The sequence below is a fragment of the Bufo bufo genome, chromosome 4 (assembly GCF_905171765.1).
Source record: "Bufo bufo chromosome 4, aBufBuf1.1, whole genome shotgun sequence".
Classification (NCBI taxonomy): Eukaryota; Metazoa; Chordata; class Amphibia; order Anura; family Bufonidae; genus Bufo; species Bufo bufo.
In genome coordinates, this window is record NC_053392.1 from 292,657,711 (window position 1) to 292,678,007 (window position 20,297).

The window sequence follows — 20,297 nt, forward strand, 5'->3', positions numbered from 1 at the left end:
GCACCATAACTTTTGTTTGTCATGTAAACTGAGGGACAAAAACAGTAAATATGCATTGTGCCTATCCTGCCTACTTCACAGAATGGCACTAAGGGCAGATATGATAGGGCATGCTGAGAAAACAAGAGCCCCTTATTGACACCCCAATATAACCAACAGCCAATAGCAAAATGCATTGTACATCACAGAAGACAATAGATTTACATGAAAACACATGTAGGTGGAGATGAATCAAAGTTTTGTACAGACTGTGCCAGATGATATATATACTCAAACAGTAATGTGGGTTGGGACGATTTTACACAATAGGAAAAAGAAAGCAAAAGAAAAAAAACATTTTACAAATTGCCACATATCTAATCTATATGACAGACTTGGAGAGACCTTCTTCATGTAGGTATTGAAAGAATGGTTAGAATGACATACTTTATTGTATGTCAAAATACAAATCAACAAATTATTTTATACTAGTTTGTCTATAGTTATAGAAAAGGTTCAATAGTTTTGTATTAAAATGTCAATACAAAAACTAGACAAAAAAAAAAAGGTATAACAGCCATTAAAAAAAAAAAAAAAACCTTATCCGGAAACCCCACCATTCCAGCACAGCCGATCCACCCTCCCTGCCGGGCCTTGTTCTCCTAACTGCAGGCCATATATCACACATGACCGCTGCAGTCAATAACTGGCCTCAGTGGTATACAACACTGCGTGCCTGCGCAGCTGAAAATAACAGGCACTAGCTCAGAGCGAAGATATGCTCCATCTAAGGCGGCGGGGCTTCTAGGAAGTCACATTATTGACTGTGCACTGCAACTGTGTTCAGACTCGTAGGTGCCTAGCTGACTTCAAAGGATAGGCACGCGCCATCGAAGGGGACGGGGCTACAAGTGACAGAGAAGCAGTGTCATGCTGCATGTGTGTACTCTGGAATGTTGTGGTCACGTGTCTGGGGATCAGAATGGGGAGTTGGAGACCAAAGTGAAAATACTTTAGTAACTGAATAGTTTTATGGAAATATATCTATCGAGTGTTATATGACTGCACAACCCCTTTAAAGGGTATCTGTCAGCAGTTTTATGGTGTCTTAACTAGTGACAGATCCCCCTTAGTGGATCACTTTCTTTATTGTCCTAGTTGTTTTGCTAAAGATTTGCATTAAACAGCTCCAGTGCATGCTGATGAGTCCCGATATTCACAAGTCCCCGGCGCTCCCCACCCACCTGCTGCTGATTGACAGCTTCTCTCCTACACCAGCAGGGGGCGGAGAGAGTCGGGAGGTCGCGAATGGCAGGACTTGTTGGTATGCCCTGGAACTGTTACAACCTAGAACCATAAAACGGCTGACAGGTTCCCTTTAACCACTTTGGGGCTAATCTATCAAAGTGGTTAACAAACGTGTCAAAGAATTAGAAAAGTGAATGCGATTTAGAAGCAGTTGCACACTTGGTGGTTTTTTATTAAAGAAGACCTGCCACCCCTAGATTACCAGTATCAGAGGAAGACTGGAAGCAAGTATTATATGGAAATAGCTTACAGAGCAGAACACAGCCAATTACTGCTTACCTAGTGAGTAACAAAAGGTGAGCCCACTGCTATTAGCCTGGCGGCTTATCGTACTAGCACCTCTAAAGGCACACAGACATATCAACTGATGTTCGCTAACTTACTGTTCGTTCACCGGGTGAAAGTATGGTTGCTGTGGCACCCAAAATCATTGTTTCTGGGCAGCAGGTCATCCTGTGTAGAGTAATCGCTTGTCCCCATACAGAGGACACAATTTGTGCATGTAAATGCAGCTCTCACCTCATCTGATGAGCAGGCAATTATTGGGAATGAAAACTCACTCCAGGTAATTCCCTGCTCAGTTGGCCTGTGCAAAGAGCATGTTAGTCACCCAAGCTGTAACTGGTGGAGGGTATATATATAGCTGAAAGGATATCCATTATTTACATGGGTGGTTTATGCACCCACCATATTTAACACCTAAACATTGGGTCAGTGTATATTTTATTAACCCACGTGACACAGTCCTTAAAATCAATTAGACTGAGTACTTGTCAGCAGGATCATGTAAATACTGAACCAAGTTAGAATTTAGGTGATTTCAATGAGTCCGGTGCGCGGCTCTTGCTCTGGATAAACTCCACCCTCATGTTTTTTGTATTCTAGGAGCAATTAGAGATAATAACATCATTCTCACAGCTAAACATGGAGTATGTGCCATAATATTGTGACACACTATAATAAGAATAGAAAGATCCCTTGGCTTATTTTGCTTGCAGTGATTTCTGCCTCCTCCTTAATCATCTGAATTACTGGTTAGAGAATCCTCTTTGCTGCTACAACATATTATTCACTAGGAACTCCCTCAGTGCGCACGAGCCAACAGACGCTGCCATTCCTCCCTCCAGAGAAATAGTAAAAATAGAGCCCCGCTAGGCTGGAAAGAATAATTACAGACAGATCAAGCTCCGTTAGAAAGGAAATAATACCAATAATCAATTCAGGAACCTAAACAGCTTTATAGCGCTTGATCAAGTGTGTATAGTTAAAAGGGGATGTCTCCTTCAAGAGTGGAGGATTCAGATCACCAGAAAGAATAAGGCATGGGGTTAATTACTCTCGCTTTGCTTTCCCCCTCCTCCTCTTCCTTCCATTCTCTACACCCACTTTGTGGTTTTCATGTTTGTTCAGTGCACCATTATTAACTACTCCATTTGCCACCGATTTCCCATTGGTCACCGATTTTCCATTTGTCAACGATTTTCCATTTGCCACCGACTTTCCATTCGTCACCGACTTTCCATTTGTCACCGACTTTCCATTTGTCACCGACTTTCCATTTGTCACCGACTTTCCATTCTGGACAGGCTTCCCACTCCGTGCTGATCCTTTTGGTGCATTGTATGTCCGATAGTAGAAGTTTGCAAAGAGAACAATGAAGGTGACTGCATATACAATCAGCGCCCAGTGCATCCATTTGGGGAAGGGGCAATCAATGTAGAGAGACAGGGCAGTGTGACCAATGGTGACATGGAACTGAACCTAGAAATCAACAAACCAAAGATGGGCGACATTGGAGAGACATTAAATATTAACAGAAATACAACAATAAATCCTAAGAATTTTATAGGAAGTCTGGTTCTGGGTAGTGCTACTGTTACATGTTCCTCTAATAACCACTGTATGCGGTATCCTGATTGTAAACTGATTGTTTTCTTCAGTCATAAGTGGGCCAACCATGTTGAAGGCTCACACCCAGGGGCCTCCACCACTTACGACCACTGCTGTTGTGTAGCTTCTTAGTGTTAGATTAGCCCCCCGCACTTAGACTCATCTACAGTATGTGCTCTCTCTCACGGTTATTCCTTCCTCTGGAGTCAGAGAAGCCACAGCCTGTGTCTCTTCCCCCTGAGCTGTCTGGAATCATCAGGGCTGAATGGAGTCATCATTCAAGTATGCCCCATCACAGGCAGGACCTATGGGTCCTTTATTTCCTGCCTCCACTCTTCCATATCAGCAGGCGGTCAGTCGAGACTAGCTGGAGGATGGAAGAGGCAGGCTGCAGAGACAAAGCATGCAACTATCATGTCTGGTGGAGGTGACCTCTGACCAGCCCTGGATCCAGTCTTCCTCTTCCACCTGCCTTTGACTCTCTGGGCAGGTGGTAAGTATGTATGTTTGCATGTGCACTTTCAGAATCTCTATCTGTCCGTGTGGATGTCCATCTATCTATCTAATCACTTCTAATAGGCAGACATTTATACGATCGATAGAGTTAGGCACGTTTCATCTTACTTCTTTAGCAAAACAAATGGCGGAAATATTGTGGAGGCAGACAGGGTGGCACCAAAAAAGCCACACAAGTGCTGCACGTTCCACTACATTTTTATGCTGTCAGATTTTCTTTTTTTTTTTAAAAACAGAATGAAAGAAATGAAAAATAACATTTTGCATTATGTGAACCCAAACAAGCTTGTGTGCATATGTTCACTCGGGAGTTTATTGGGGGTTGGAGTTGCCATTTAAGTTTCACCACGGGCACCAGAAAAGTGTGATTGCCTCCTATCTGACCGCTATATGTCACTGTATGGTGGCTATATTGTTGTCTGTATAGTGGTAGCGTGCAGCTATGTTGCCTGCCCCTGACCATGTCTAAGAGTAGCTGCGCACGGTGCAGATGTGTGCGCAGAAAGTCTGCACCAAAAACTGCATAAAAAATGCACATAAATCTGCACTATTTATTGCGGTTTTGGTGTAGATTTTGTGGTTATGCAGCTTCACTGAAGTCTATGCTGAAAACCACTCTACATAAGGTGCGGAATCGCACAAACAATGGACATGTCGCGGATTCAAAACCCCAACGGCAGGTCAATTCTGCATGGAAGAAAAAAGCAAAGTGTACTTGAAATTTGTCAAATCTCATTCACTTTGCTGGCACTGTTGTAGGGCTCATGCACACAAACGTATTTTTTTCTGTGTCCGTTCTGCAAAAGAATTAAAACATGTCCTGATATTGTCCGCATTACAGACGAGGATAGGACTGATCTATTAGGGGCTTGCCATTCCGTTCCACAAAATGTGGAACACACACGGCCGGTATCAGGGTTTTGCGGATCGCAATGAAGGAAAATGTATGTAGTCTGACGCTATTTTTCCCATGTCCTACAGGTTTTAGTAATGGATCCAAACCTGTTGTGATACCGACGTTAGTGTAGCGTCTCACTCACATCTTATTTGCACCAGCGAGGAAGCAAGCATCCACAGGCCAGGCAAAGACTGTCCGCCCAGAACCAGTGGGCTGAAAAACACTGCAAAAAGGGGATGTGGGACTGAAAGTTCTTAGAAACATAGAAACATAGAATGTGTCGGCAGATAAGAACCATTTGGCCCATCTAGTCTGCCCAATATACTGAATACTATGGATAGCCCCCGGCCCTATCTTATATGAAGGATGGCCTTATGCCTATCCCATGCATGCTTAAACCCCTTCACTGTATTTGCAGCTACCACTTCTGCAGGAAGGCTATTCCATGCATCCACTACTCTCTCAGTAAAGTAATACTTCCTTATATTACTTTTAAACCTTTGCCCCTCTAATTTAAAACTGTGTCCTCTTGTGGTAGTTTTTCTTCTTTTAAATATGCTCTCCTCCTTTACCGAGTTGATTCCCTTTATGTATTTAAAAGTTTCTATCATATCCCCTCTGTCTCTTCTTTCTTCCAAGCTATACATATTAAGGTCCTTTAACCTTTCCTGGTAAGTTTTATCCTGCAATCCATGTACTAGTTTAGTAGCTCTTCTCTGAACTCTCTCTAGAGTATCTATATCCTTCTGGAGATATGGCCTCCAGTACTGCGCACAATACTCCAAGTGAGGTCTCACCAGTGTTCTGTACAGCGGCATAAGCACTTCACTCTTTCTACTGCTTATACCTCTCCCTATACATCCAAGCATTCTGCTGGCATTTCGTGCTGCTCTATTACATTGTCTTCCCACCTTTAAGTCTTCTGAAATAATTACTCCTAAATCCCTTTCCTCAGATACTGAGGTCAGGACTGTGTCAAATATTCTATATTCTGCCCTTGGGTTTTTACGCCCCAGGTGCATTATCTTGCACTTATCCACATTAAATTTCAGTTTCCAGAGTTCTGACCATTCTTCTAGTTTTCCTAAATCCTTTTCCATTTGGCGTTTCCATCCAGGAACATCAACCCTGTTACATATCTTTGTGTCATCAGCAAAAAGACAAACCTTACCAGCGAGGCCTTTTGCAATATCACTTATGAAGATATTAAACAAAATCGGTCCCAGTACAGATCCCTGTGGAACCCCACTGGTAACATTACCTTGTTTTGAATGTTCTCCATTGACTACAACCCTCTGTTGTCTGTCACTCAGCCACTGCCTAATCCACTCAACAATATGGGAGTCCATGCTCAATGACTGCAGTTTATTGATAAGTCTTCTATGTGGGACAGTGTCAAAAGCCTTACTAAAATCTAGATATGCGATGTCTACTGCACCTCCACCGTCTATTATTTTATTCACCCAGTCAAAAAAATCTATAAGATTTGTTTGACATGATCTCCCTGAAGTAAACCCATGTTGTTTTTCATCTTGCAATCCATGGGATTTTAGATGTTCCACAATCCTATCCTTTAATAGGGTTTCCATTAATTTGCCTACTATTGATGTCAGACTCACTGGTCTATAGTTGCTCGATTCCTCCCTACTACCTTTCTTGTGAATGGGCACGACATTTGCCAATTTCCAATCTTCCGGGACGACTCCTGTTACTAATGATTGGTTAAATAAATCTGTTAACGGTTTTGCTAGCTTGTTAACGGTTTTGCTACATTCACACTTGCGTTTTTGCCTGATCCGTCACGAACAAATCCGGTTGTATTATCTTTAAAACAGCAATGACGGATCTGGCATGAACACCACTGAAAGTCAATCTATTGTGTCCGTCCCCATTGACTTGCATTGTGTGTCATGCCGGATCCATTTTGCATTTTGGAGCATTCAATTCTGTTCAGTTTTTTCCCCATTGACAATGAATGGGGACAAAACGGAAGCGTTTTTCTCCGGTATTGAGATCCTCTGCCAGGTCTCAATACCGGAAAATGTAAACACTAATGTGAAAGTAGCCTTAGCTTGGTATCTAACCATAAGTCTGCCTTCTGAATGAAACCTGAAGATAATTTGTCCCCTCGTTTGTTAGTGGTGTGAACTTATGATCCTAATGCCGGACAAGAAAATAAAGCAGTGGTGCAAGAAGTGGTTGTGTTGTGGTGTTCTGCAACGGCAACCACAAAATTGTGGCAAAATCTTCCTGCGATTTTGCAGTAGTCATTGCTAAAATAAACAGCAACAGAAGTCTTCACAACCCACTTAAAAAAGGGTGGAAACAGAGCTGTTCTTGGAAATTTGCTCCATTGCTTGTAGCCCTTTTTCACGCTGACCTACTGGTCATTTCTCCTAATGCCTGATTAGCCTGCTGCTTACCGTAGTTAACAGCATAACTAATGTCTAAGGCCCCTTTCACACGGGCGAGAATTCCGTGCGGGTGCAATGTGTGAGGTGAACGCATTGCACCCACACTGAATCCGGACCCATTCACTTCAATGGGGCTGTTCAGATGAGCGTTGATTTTCACGCATCACTTGTGCGTTGCGTGAAAATCGCAGCATGTTCTATAGCAGGCATCCTCAAACTGCGGCCCTCCAGCAGTTGTAAAACTACAACTCCCACAATGCCCTGCTGTAGGCTGTTCGGGCATGCTGGGAGTTGTAGTTTTGCAACAGCTGGAGGGCCGCAGTTTGAGGATGCCTGTTCTATAGAAATGAATGGATCTGCGTGAAAACCGCAAGCATCCGCAAACAAGTGCGGATGCGGTGCGATTTTCACGCATGGTTGCTAGGAGATGATAGGGATGAGCAACCCCATTAAAGTCAATTTACTGTATTATTTTCCCTTATAACATGGTTATAAGAGAAAATAATAGCATTCCGAATACAGAATGCTTACTAAAATGTGGCACGAGGGGTTAAAAAATAAATAAAATTAACTCACCTTATCCACTTGATTGCGCAGCTGGCATCGTCTTCTTGCTTCTTCTTTCAGGACCTGCCAAAGGACCTTTGATGACGTAATTGCGCTCACCACGTGGATTACCCCATCAAAGGTCCTTTTGCAGGTCCTGAAAGAAGAAGAAAGAAGACGATGCCGGCTGCGCGAACAGCAGGATGAGGGGAGTTAATTTTTTCATTTTTTAACCTCTTGTGCCACATTTTAGTAAGCATTCTGTATTAGGAATGCTATTATTTTCCATTATAAACATGTTATAAGGAAAATAATAAAATCTACACAACACCTAACCCAAACCCCAAATTCGGGTCTGGGTACCACAATCAGTTTTTTCTCACGCGCATGCAAAACGCATTGCACTTGCGCAAAAAAAACAGAGCAACGCAATCGCTGTCAAAACTGACTGAAATTGTGTACGCACTCGCACGATTTTCCCTGATCGCAGACGCAACGCATCCGTACCTAATCCGGACACGCTTGTCTGCAAGGGGTCTAAGGGCATGGTTCCACATAGTGGTTTTCAAATAGATTGTTTCCCTGCATGGTTTTTCAAACAATGTGGACGCCATGCAGGTGATTTCACTTGAATACAGATTGTGCGTATATATAAAGCAACCACCCCACTGTCCCTCACTTCCCCTGACGAAGCCATTCGGCGAAAAGCGTTGGGTAGGTGAGGGACACTGGTATAGGAGATGTGATTATACTCTGTTCATGTATCAGTGAGATTGTATGAGGTTTCTCTGGCTCTCCCCTATATGGCTGCCTTATGATTTTACTATTACAAGTGTAATATATTTTACTACACTTGTGAGTGACTTTGTAATGTGTAATGTGTTACGAGTTTTTATATTCGTATATGAGAAGCCTGTAGTGGAGATCCGTTTACCTCCACTTTCTCTAGCGTAAGAACTTTATTTTTAATATGAGAGGCGTGATTACACTTTGTTTATGTATTGATAAGCCTGTTTTAGGTTTTTTGGTTCTCCCCTATATGGTTGCCTCGTGATTTTACTGCAACAGGTTTAACATAGAACATAGAATGTGTCGGCAGATAAGAACCATTTGGTCCATCTAGTCTGCCCAATATACTGAATACTATGGATAGCCCCTGGCTTTATCTTATATGAAGGATGGCCTTATGCCTATCCCATGCATGCTTAAACTCCTCCACTGTATTTGCAGCTACCACTTCTGCAGGAAGGCTATTCCATGCATCCACTACTCTCTCAGTAAAGTAATACTTCCTGATATTACTTTTAAACCTTTGCCCCTCTAATTTAAAACTATGTCCTCTTGTAGCAGTTTTTCTTCTTTTAAATATTCTCTCCTCTTTTACCTTGTTGATTCCCTTTATGTATTTAAAAGTTTCTATCATATCCCCTCTGTCTCGTCTTTCTTCCAAGCTATACATATTAAGGTCCTTTAATCTTTCCTGGTAAGTTTTATCCTGCAATCCATGTACCAGTTTAGTAGCTCTTCTCTGAACTCTCTCCAAAGTATCAATATCCTTCTGGAGATATGGTCTCCAGTACTGAGCACAATACTACAAATGAGGTCTCACTAGTGCTCTGTAGAGCGTCATGAGCACCTCCCTCTTTCTACTGGTAATGCCTCTCCCTATACACTCAAGCATTCTGCTAGCATTTCCTGCTGCTCTATGACATTGTCTGCCTACCTTTAAGTCTTCTGAAATAATGACCCCTAAATCCCTTTCCTCAGATACTGAGGTTAGGACTGTATCACTGATTTTATATTCTGCTCTTGGGTTTTTACGCCCCAGGTGCATTATCTTGAACTTATCAACATTAAATTTTAGTTGCCAGATTTTTGACCATTCCTCTAGTTTTCCTAAATCCTTTTCCATTTGGTGTATCCCTCCAGGAACAACAACCCTGTTACAAATCTTTGTGTCACCAGCAAAAAGACACACCTTACCATCGAGGCCTTCTGCAATTTCGCTGATAAAGATATTAAACAATATGGGTCCCAGAACAGATCCCTGAGGTACCCCACTGGTAACAAGACCATGGTCTGAATATACTCCATTGACTACAACCCTCTGTTGCCTGTCCCTCAGCCACTGCCTAATCCATTCAACAATATGGGAGTCAAAGCACAAAGACTGCAATTTATTGATAAGCCTTCTATGTGGGACAGTATCAAAAGCCTTACTAAAGTCAAGATAAGCGATGTCTACTGCACCTCCGCCATCTATTATTTTAGTCACCCAATCAAATAAAATCAATAAGATTAGTTTGACATGATCTCCCTGAAGTAAACCCATGCTGTTTTTCATCTTTCAATCCATGGGATTTTAGATGTTCCACAATCCTCTCCTTAAGTATGGTTTCCATTAATTGCCCCACTATTGATGTCAGGCTTACTGGCCTATAGTTGCCCGATTCCTCCCTACTACCTTTCTTGTGAATGGGCACAACATTCGCTAATTTCCAATCTTCTGGGACGACTCCTGTTGCCAGTAATTGGTTAAATAAATCTGTTAATGGTTTTGCTAGTTCACCGCTAAGCTCTTTTAATAGCTTAGGGTGTATCCCATCAGGCCCTGTGACTTATTTGTATTAATTTTAGACAGCTGACTTAGAACCTCTTCCTCTGTAAAGACACATGCATCAAAAGATTCATTAGTCTTCCTTCCTAACTGAGGTCCTTTTCCTTCATTTTCCTTTGTAAAAACTGAACAGAAGTATTCATTGAGGCAGTCAGCTAGTTCTTTATCTTCTTCCATATACCTTCCTTCTTTTGTTTTTAATTTGGTAATTCCTTGTTTTAGTTTCCTTTTTTCATTTATGTATCTGAAGAATGCCTTATCACCTTTTAACATTGAATATACCTGTGCGTGACTCCATAATGACTGATGCACTTCTATATATATATGTGCAACCTGTAGTAGAGCTCCAACCACCTATTTCTTAGGTAATATATGTTTCTTGTGCTCACCTTATATACTTTATACATTTAGTCTCTTTCCAGTTGTCCCTCTTTCACTTTTTCTGTCCCACTGTAATGGCGGGGACTCCCTTGTATATGTTTTTTTTCTTCATTTTTTTTATATATATATCTGTATCTAATAGAGACCTTTTTGCTAACGAGATGGTTGTCTGTAATTAATAATTTGGCTATACACTATATCTATGTAGGTATTATGCAATTCTGTGTGGCTTCACTGGGTTATTATATAGGTTATAGATTGTTAATTAGCCAAACAATTTTGTTGGTAATACTGGCAAAAATGTGCTGCTATGAACAATCATGGATGCACAGTTAAAATTATGGGGTGCGACTACCAGATTTTTCGCTCAGGGACAACCAGCAAGCCTTATCCAACCCTGGGGCGAATGCCACCTGAGCTATACAATGCTTTGATGACAGTTTGATAGTATACCACTACTAGATCGAGCACATTCCTGTCATTGGATAGGAAGATAAAAGTGAAAAAAGCACTCTCAAAAAATATTTATTCTCTGGCCCACTGGAAAGGTGTGCGATTGTAGTGAAGGAAATCTTCTTACCAGTGGCTTGTTCTGGTCCTCACCATGTCAAGTGACCAGCACCCTCCTACTGACACAGCGTCTTATGTGTGGACAGAAGTCAGTTTCTCCATTCATTCCTATGAGTGCCTGACGTCCTGACCACACATAAGACGCTGGGTCAGGGTGTCGTCACAGAAGGGAATGGATAATTGACAAATACCGCCAATGGTAAGAAGATTACCTTCGCTACAATTTACATCATGTACCTTTCTAACTGGAGAGAGAATAAACATTTATGTACAAGTTCTACTGTAGTTTAACTTTTAATGTATACTCAATTTTGCTTGCGGGCCGCTCCACAAAATACCGGACAGGATAATGAGGTCGCTTGATCTGCCTACAAGTCCCTTAAAGTGTACCTAAACCTTTGAAGGTCAGCGGTGTACAGTTCCCAAGCACTATAGGCACATGACGTTCATGTGCTTATTTCATTAGGAAAAGGTAAAAAGGTATATTATAAATATTCATTTTATGACATTTAGAATACGTTTTAAAGCATATTCAAATATTTAGGTACACGTAAATATTACCTCTGAAAACATTATGTAATGTAGGGAGATCGCCCTGAGAAAGGTAGCGCCATCCAGAACCTTTCTTCCAGGGTCCCTGTGATGCCCTGCCTCCTGTATGATCCAGACCTTCCACATCTACTTGAACAGTGCTATCCTCTTTGCCTTTACATTAAGCAGCCATGGTGACAGCACAGTGACTACATGGTGGTCACCTTACTACTTCTGCCTACAGATAGTATTGTCTCCCTGTGCTGTCATGATACGTCATATGTTCCCTGAAAACAAGAAAGCAGGATATTCCTAACAGATAAGCCAAGGAGGTGGAAAAAGAGACCTCTGTATATAATATGACACACTACATGGATGTTATTAATAATTCAGTGTCGCTTTGTAGAAACTGGAAAAAAGAAAAAATATTTTACCAATTGCAAAATTGTCAAATATCGTTTCCACCAGAGATACTTCTGGAGATGGGGACCACAGGCAGCTAAGCCATAATACAGGTACATCACCACATGGACCAAGGCGTTCATATGTGCACCAAAGAAGGCTGGAAAATAATGAGACACAAATATATCAGAGAACACCAAGCCATTTAATCACAGCTCTGCTTTAAAGGGGTATTCCCATCTTTGCTATTCGTAGCATAACACTAAGGGCTCATGCACACGAACGTGTGCTGCCAGTAACGTGCATTGGGGACCACAAACTGCAGTCCCCAATGCACGGGCAACATGGCTGGGTCTGTGACCCGTCCGCACTGCAGAAAGATAGAAAACGTTCAATTTTTTTTTGTGGTGCGGAGGCACGGACAGATAACCCACTGAAGCACTCCGTAGTGCTTCCATTCCGCACCCCACCTTCTCGATGGCGAACCCATTATGAAGGCCGCATTACGGGCACCAGCCAACAACATTTGTATGCATGAGCCCTAAATCTGAGAACTCGCGGATTTATACATCAAAGGACATGGGAATAGTGTGGTAAGAAAAACCATCGATATGAGGAAGGGGTTTTTACTAAATACATTTATTACCTATCTAAAAGATGGATAATGAATGTATGATCACTGGGGGCCCAACCAGTATGATCGATGGAACATTGTGTCCGCATTGCTGAGAAAAATGAAGATTTATTATATGCAAACGAGCCTCTAGGAGCAATGGGGGTGTTGTCGTTACACCTGGAGGCTCCGCTCTGTCTGCAACTGCCGCTCCCCCTGCACTTTGACAGCGCCAGGAGCGGTCACATTCACACTGCCTGGCCCTGTTAATCACAGTGCAGAGGGTGCAGCAGTTCCAGAGAGAGCTGAGTCTCTAGGAGTAATGGCAACACCCCCATTGCTCCTAGAGGCTCATTTGCATATAATAAAACATCATTTTTCTCAGCAATGCGGGCACATATGAACATGGGACCAACACAGATGCCTTCAGCTGCCAAGTGCACATGTAACAGGTCAGTCAGTTTCATAAGTACAAATCTGCTGACAGATGCCCTTTAAATCACTATTTTCTAGACTGTGATACTGCAGCGAGTGGCTGCTGGCAATCAGCAGATTGTTGCGATTTTCATCAGTTGGGTCCATCGGGGAGGCTTTGATTTCAGGAAGAACTGTATAGAAAGGACAACCTAATTGAGCCTCTGCCCGGACAACCTACCACTACTTGTAAAGTATTAAACTGGGTGCAATCGATCAGCCATTAATGTGATGTATATTGTCTAGTTCCCTTTATTCTCTTTTTTGTAGCACAGTGTAAGGTACAGGTAAAACTCCAAAAATTTGAATATTGGGCAAAAGTCCATTTATTTCAGTAATGCAACTTAAAAGGAATTGCATTAATGCAGATTAAAATTAGAATATTGTGAAAAGGCTCAAAGTGTCACAGTCTAGTCAGCTAATAATCCATACCCCCTGAGCAAAGGGTACCTGAAATTGTGACTTTGGGGTTACATAAGCTATAAGCCATAATCATCCAAATTATAACAAATAAAGGCTTGAAATATCTCACTTTGCATGTAATGAGTCTCTCATATGTTAGCTTCACCTTTTAAGTTGCATTACTGAAATAAATGAACTTTTGCACGATATTCTAATTTTTCGAGTTTCACCTGTACATGCTTCTGCTGTAATATACCAGTCCTATATAGGGCAGTCTGGAAGAGTTTGTCTTTTTTTTTTTGTCAAAGCCAGCACCCTAAAGGAAGAGAAAGCATGGAAGAAAACAATATCCCTTCTTATCTCTTCTCCTCATTGGTTATCAAAAACTGCTGAATGATCTTGACCTTGGACAGTCTTTCCAAATCCCAGTGAATAATATCTACAGATCTCAGCGCACTGCTGCATTTAAGGCAAATATATTACACTCCTCAACATTAAAATTGCAACACCAAGGACCAGCTGTAAGATTATGCAAATCTAGGAAGTAGCAGGTGTCGCTAAGATCTGCAGAGGATCAAATCTTCAAGTACCTAGCTCCAATCTGTGGCATGTGGGGGGGTTGAAAGCAAAGTTTTTAGTCAGCGTCTCCAGACTTGTCTCCCATTGAGCACATCGGGGATGTCATTGGTCGGCAATTGCATAGGAAGCAGTCAGCAGTGGATCTTGATGATTTCCGTGCCCGAAAGCATTCAGCATGGCAGGACATTCCTCAGACAACCATTAATAACCTCATTGATAGCATGCCAAGGCGTCTTAGTGCATGTACTGTATTTCTGAATGCGACGCTCAAACTTGTTAGCAAATAGATCAAGATGTTTTGAATATTTTGTTCCATTTTTTATCATTAGCATATCATTAACATGTCTATCGATCCTATTATTTTCATAATTGCACAACTTTTCCTTCTTGGTGTTGCAATTTCGATGTTGAGGAGTGTATAATACGGAATATTAAAAGGGTTGTCCAGCTTTTTTTTTAAACTTTTTTAAAGTATTAGTAGCAGCCTGGTATACCTGTTGAAACAAATCCTAGTCAAATGCACCCTAATGTTCCCCTCTGCGGTCTTCTGGTCACAATCCTGTAAACTTCTGGACGGGCAGGGTCATATGCGATGCTGCAGCCAAAGACTGGCCTGAACGGCAATGTGATCCCAGGGAGCAGAGGAACGCAGAAGGGATCCAGAGTGGCAGAGAGGAAACTGCTCCAGGCGTTAAAAAAAAAAAAAAAAAAGGACAACCCCTTTAAATACACTTCAGGTCCCAGCTGTCAGGAAGAGCATGAAGACAAGTGGACTTGACAGATTAACATATTCTAGAGGATGGCCACATAGGGTCAGACTAGTGGGTAGTCCCACCATTCAGCTATCAGAACCAACATTTGTGGAAGCTATACAAGGTGCTTGGCATCCAGCTTAATAGGACATTTGGATGTGTACTGTTAGGACAACCCAGAACTGTTAGGACAACCCATCTCAAATGTTGTTTTCAGCTGGATGCCAAGCACAGTATGCAGCTCTGGTTTTGGGAGTTGTATAGAGGAAACTTCTAGATGTTCTAATATGTTTAATACCGTTCTCACATTAGAGATTCTTTAATCATCAAATAATAATAATAATAATAATCTATAAGGTTTAGAATAAAAAATAAGCCTGAAACAAGAAAAAATGTAAGAATAAAATCGATACATACATTGTCCTCCAGCCACCCACTTGATTCCGATCCACCATAAGGTGAACATTGTGCAGTGGTGATAAACATGCAGAAAGCTGATCTGATTAAATTTTTTCCTCAGTATAAAAAACACTGTATCAAAGTATTCAACTCCTTTAGAGACGTAATACCACCATAGAGCAGAAGCTACCTGAAAGACAGAAGGTGAGGCCCAGGATAACTGTGGTAGAAGCAGAAGATTCACAGTAACAATACAAATCTATTCAAGCCACTCAACTGGGTGAAATTATTAAATGCCATTTACAATATAAAGAACGGATGAGAAATTGTGTCCTGCTTGTATCTTATCTTATATAGTTTGTCTTTTTTGCAGGATTTTCCTGTAACCACTGCGGGATATTCAGGAAACGGTCTAAAAGAAAAGCAGTCTCTTGAAAAATGAAAGCTTCACTGTGATAGGTTGCTAAGGGGAACAAAAGCAGAATTTCTTTTTGCCCTAATGTTTTATTTCTCGTAGTCGTGGACTTAAATGGGGTCATTTACAAAGGATTTAAACCAGGTTTCTGGCAAAATTTGATGTAAAAGGCATTTTGTACAACTATATTTTTCTTGTTCCTCTTGGCACTTTTAAAAAAATTGGGCAGGGCTTAGTGAAAAGAAGGAAGAGGGGGGGGGGGGGTCCTGTGGCCCAAAACATTTACAATAATTTACATCACAAACCTGGCAGCCTACCTGAGAAGTACTGAGGAAAATGGGTGGGGGCTCATGAATAACGATGACTCTTTTCAGGCAGCTGTGACTGCTCCCTTAATGAGTACAAAAGATTCAATTTCATTTTTTTCTGCTGGCCTAAGAGTGCGTTAGAAAACTACCGTCTGCCATTTACGGCAGCCTGTATTCTACTTCTGGAGTAGCAGTCCCATGCAGCAACCCAGCTGTAGCATCAGAAAACTCCTGCTCAAGAAGCGAGAGGTTTCAGTTATAGATGAAGGTCAGGGAATTGGGTAAAAAGCACTTTCCTAAAACAGAGCTTTAAAAGGGATTTTCTTGGTGTTTAATATTGGAGACCTATTCTCAGGGTAGAGTAAAATTGTGTTTGAGAGCAGCACCAATGACCTTAAAGATGTACTCCGGAATTCATCAGCTCGGCCTTGACCTCAGATCCATTTGGTCATTAGAATAGCATACAAAATCCAGATGGACGGCAGCATCTCCATACAAAATAGCTTCTTTATTCACAGTGGGTCCATGAAAAGCATGTGTACATACGCACCAGTAAAAAATGCAACGTTTCGGCTACATGGCAGCTTTTCTCAAGCATAACATGACGTGAAATACAAGGGTTTAAATAGTGCTCATACTCCTCCCCTCAGCTAATTATTCCAATTAATCATGTTAACATACAGAAAGAAACGCTGCCTCTAAGCAGACATAGACCAATCCTATCCACTTACCAATAGTGACTAAAAACAGGTCAATCACCCTATATCTTAGGGAAACCCAGAAGAAGAAAAGGGAGAAAGTTTGAGCAGGGCCACTTTGGATTTACCACATGTGATTCCGAATCTACTGATGAATCGACCCAAGCAAAGAAAAGGAGGAAATATAGGAGGTCCCAGAAGAAATGTACCTCCACAGGGACAGCAATCACGGATGAAGGAGATGCAAGGGCGTACAACGAGACGGAACACACAGAAATAAAAAATCTGGTAGTGAACATATCCTCGGTGGAGTTAACATCTGATGAGATTAAGGTTTTAAGTCGTGGACTCTCCTATAGTCTGGTTGCTAATAGCGACTGGTTTGAAATAGAACTTGACCTACAGAGATTCTTTAGACGATTACGTCTGAAGGGGTATTTTGCTGATAAAGTACTGAGGGACACTGGAATAAATGAAGATAGAAATATGCTATGTTTGAAGGATCTAGATTTGAGGAATAAGAGTTCTTTCTCTCCTCCTCAGAATAACCACATTATAGAGTCTTACATTGAAATTGTCACTAAACGAATGAAAGCAAAGATAATGAATTGAGAAGTAGTTCATAAAATATGTCCAAGGTGAGAGACTGAGGCCCTCAGGAATCTAGAGAACAACAAGAATATAACTATTAAACCTGCCGACAAAGGTGGAGCGGTAGTGGTTTTAGACACTATAAAGTACAAAAATGAAGTGTTTATGAAGGTTGTTGAGGTGTATGAGATGCTGGCGACGGATCCTAGGCCCGAGATTATGGATCTTATAGCAGATATTGTGGAGAAAGCTTTGAATGAAAAGATTATTGATAAGTAATTGGGGGAATATTTGAGGGTACAATACCCTATAACCTTTCTATTCTATATGCTGCCCAAGATCCATAAGGGACTTGAGCATTCTCCGGGAAGGGGATCTGTCTTCAGCACCATAGCAATATTCCTTGATAGGTTACTCCGGAGATATGCCATTGAAGCCCCTTCGTATATCACGGATACAAGTAATTTTTTGTTGAAATTGAGAGATGTAGTGTTACCGGAACAATTTTACTTGGTTTCCTTTGATGTTGTTTCTTTATATACATCTATTGAACATGATGATGGATTGAGGGCAGTCGGTATGGCGCTAGACGGCACAGGATTCTCTCCGACTGGTGCACAGTTTGTCCTCCAGCTCCTAGAAGTTGTCCTCAGGAGGAATTATTTCCTTTTTGGGGATTCCTTTTACCAACAGAAGCGCAGAACGGCGATAGGATCAAACGTGGCCCCAACTTATGTTAACATCTATATGGCAGGAGTGGAGGACAGACTGGTGTACCAGTCAGAGTTTATAGAGAGGATCCTGCACTAGTGGCGCTATATCGATGACATTTTTTTGATTTGGGTGGGTACAAATATTGAGTTGGAGTTGTTTTATCAACATCTGAATAGTGCCATTCCAGGCCTACAATTTACTATGACTACATCCACCAATGAATTACAGTTTTTGGATGTGAGGATCTTTGTTGAGGATGGTGGAATTAAAACTGATTTGTTCCAGAAGCCCACAGATAGGAATAATCTGTTGAGGTATGATAGTGCACATCCATGACGAATGTTAGAATCCCTCCCCTGGAGCCAACTTCTTAGAGTTAGGAGAGTGGTGTCAGATGATCAGATTTATGATGCTTGGATTGATGAAATGTGTCACAAATTTATTGTTAGAGGTCATCCTTTGGAGGTTGTTGCAGAGATCGAGTGAAAAGGTTAAAGATGTTGAAAGAGAAACCATACTGCAGACTAAACAAACAATCAAACAAGATGTACGGAGGATTCCATTTGTATCTACGTTTGGTAAACATAGTGCCCATATAGCTGACATTTTGAGGAGGGATTGGAGTATCCTACAGAAGGGATTGCCCTCAATAGGAGAGTTTGGAATACCTCCAGTGATGGCTTATAGGAGGAATAACAACTTACGTGACAGGCTGGTTAAAGCGGATATTGGGGGTAAACAGGTAGAGAGACAAAAATATTTGGCCCCAAGAAAGATGGGGAATTTTCCCTGTTTAAATTGCTGTAACTGCAGCAATATGATCAAAGGTGACTCTTTCAATCATCCCTATACAGGGTATGTGTATAAAATTAAGAACTATTATACATGCAGGTCACGTGATGTCATCTACATGATACAGTGCCCGTGTAGCCTGATATATGTGGGCGAGACCACTATGGAAGTAAGAGAAAGAATAAATAAACGTAAGAGTACGATCAGGAAAAACATGTTGGATAAACCGGTTGCTAAACATTTTATTGAGAAAGGCCATTCGATTAACCAGTTAAGATATAGGGTTATTGACTCTGTGGGTCCCCTGAGGAGAGGAGGGAACAAGGATTTGATATTGAGGAAGAAAGAATTAAGATGGATTTAGAATTTGAGATCATTACAACCCCATGGATTGAATATTGATTTTAATGTAAGTGGAATTGAATAATGTATATATGTCTAATCTAGAGCCAGTATGATGAAGTTGTTTTTAATATTGAGTCTAATTTAGCTCATATATATTTTTTTATGATAGGTAGGATACAGTCATGGACGTTTTACATCATGAATAAAGAAGCTATATTGAAATATGCCCGGGACAAGATAATACAAAAGTCATCCTTTCCTACGATAACACTACCCCCTCGAGCTGTCATTTCACTATTCACTGATGTAATCAGTCTGTGTTTGTACCGCATGGTGGGCCGGTTCCTTGGATCCTGGATAGGGCGGAGTGGGCTGACGCACAGGGAGGTGTGCTAGGTTAGGAATGATGTGTACAGAATTATGTTCACGTGATGTGTCACGTGATCGGAGCATGTCACATGTTTGAAGGAGGTGGAGAAAGCGCTTGGGCATGTGCAATGGCATCAGGGGAACGCTGAGATGGACATCAGGATGTTAAACCACGAGTCACTATTGGTAAGTGGATAGGATTGGTCTATGTCTGCTTAGAGGCAGCGTTTCTTTCTGTATGTTAACATGATTAATTGGAATAATTAGCTGAGGGGAGGAGTATGAACACTATTTAAACCCTTGTATTTCACGTCATGTTATGCTTGAGAAAAGCTGCCATGTAGCCGAAACGTTGCATTTTTTTACTGGTGCGTATGTACACATGCTTTTCATGGACCCACTGTGAATAAAGAAGCTATTTTGTATGGAGATGCTGCCGTCCATCTGGATTTTGTATGCTATTCTCAGGGTAGGTCATGAATGTCAGATCAGTGGGGTCCAACGCCCGACACCACTGCTGATCAGCTGTTTGAGGAGACCCTGGCACTCTGCTGAGCGATGTGGTCTCCCACTGGATAGTGGCTGTGCTTGGTACTGCAGATCAGTCCCATTCACTGCGTCTAGGTCATGTGACCAATGACAGTGACATCACAAGCCGCAGCGCTCACCGAAACACTGTGGTCTCTTCCAACAGCTGATCAGGTGCTAGGAGTCAGACCCCCGGTGATCTGATAATAATGCCATCTCCGGAGGACAGACCATCAATATCAAACCTCGGACAACCCCTTCACTAA

The 20,297-nt window shown here is 41.6% G+C and overlaps 1 protein-coding gene across 1 annotated transcript in view; it reads right to left on the bottom strand.

Annotated features, from left to right (window-relative positions):
* The window catches only part of ELOVL4 (ELOVL fatty acid elongase 4), a 46,586-nt gene continuing 26,289 nt past the window's right edge, over positions 1 to 20,297 (bottom strand). Inside the window, exons 4-6 of the mRNA XM_040428686.1 lie at positions 15,290 to 15,461; positions 12,085 to 12,212; positions 1 to 3,048 (exon numbers count right to left, since the gene is read on the bottom strand). Coding sequence (XP_040284620.1) covers positions 2,620 to 3,048; positions 12,085 to 12,212; positions 15,290 to 15,461 — 729 coding nt within the window. The 3' untranslated portion in view covers positions 1 to 2,619. The remainder of the gene's footprint in view (positions 3,049 to 12,084; positions 12,213 to 15,289; positions 15,462 to 20,297) is intronic.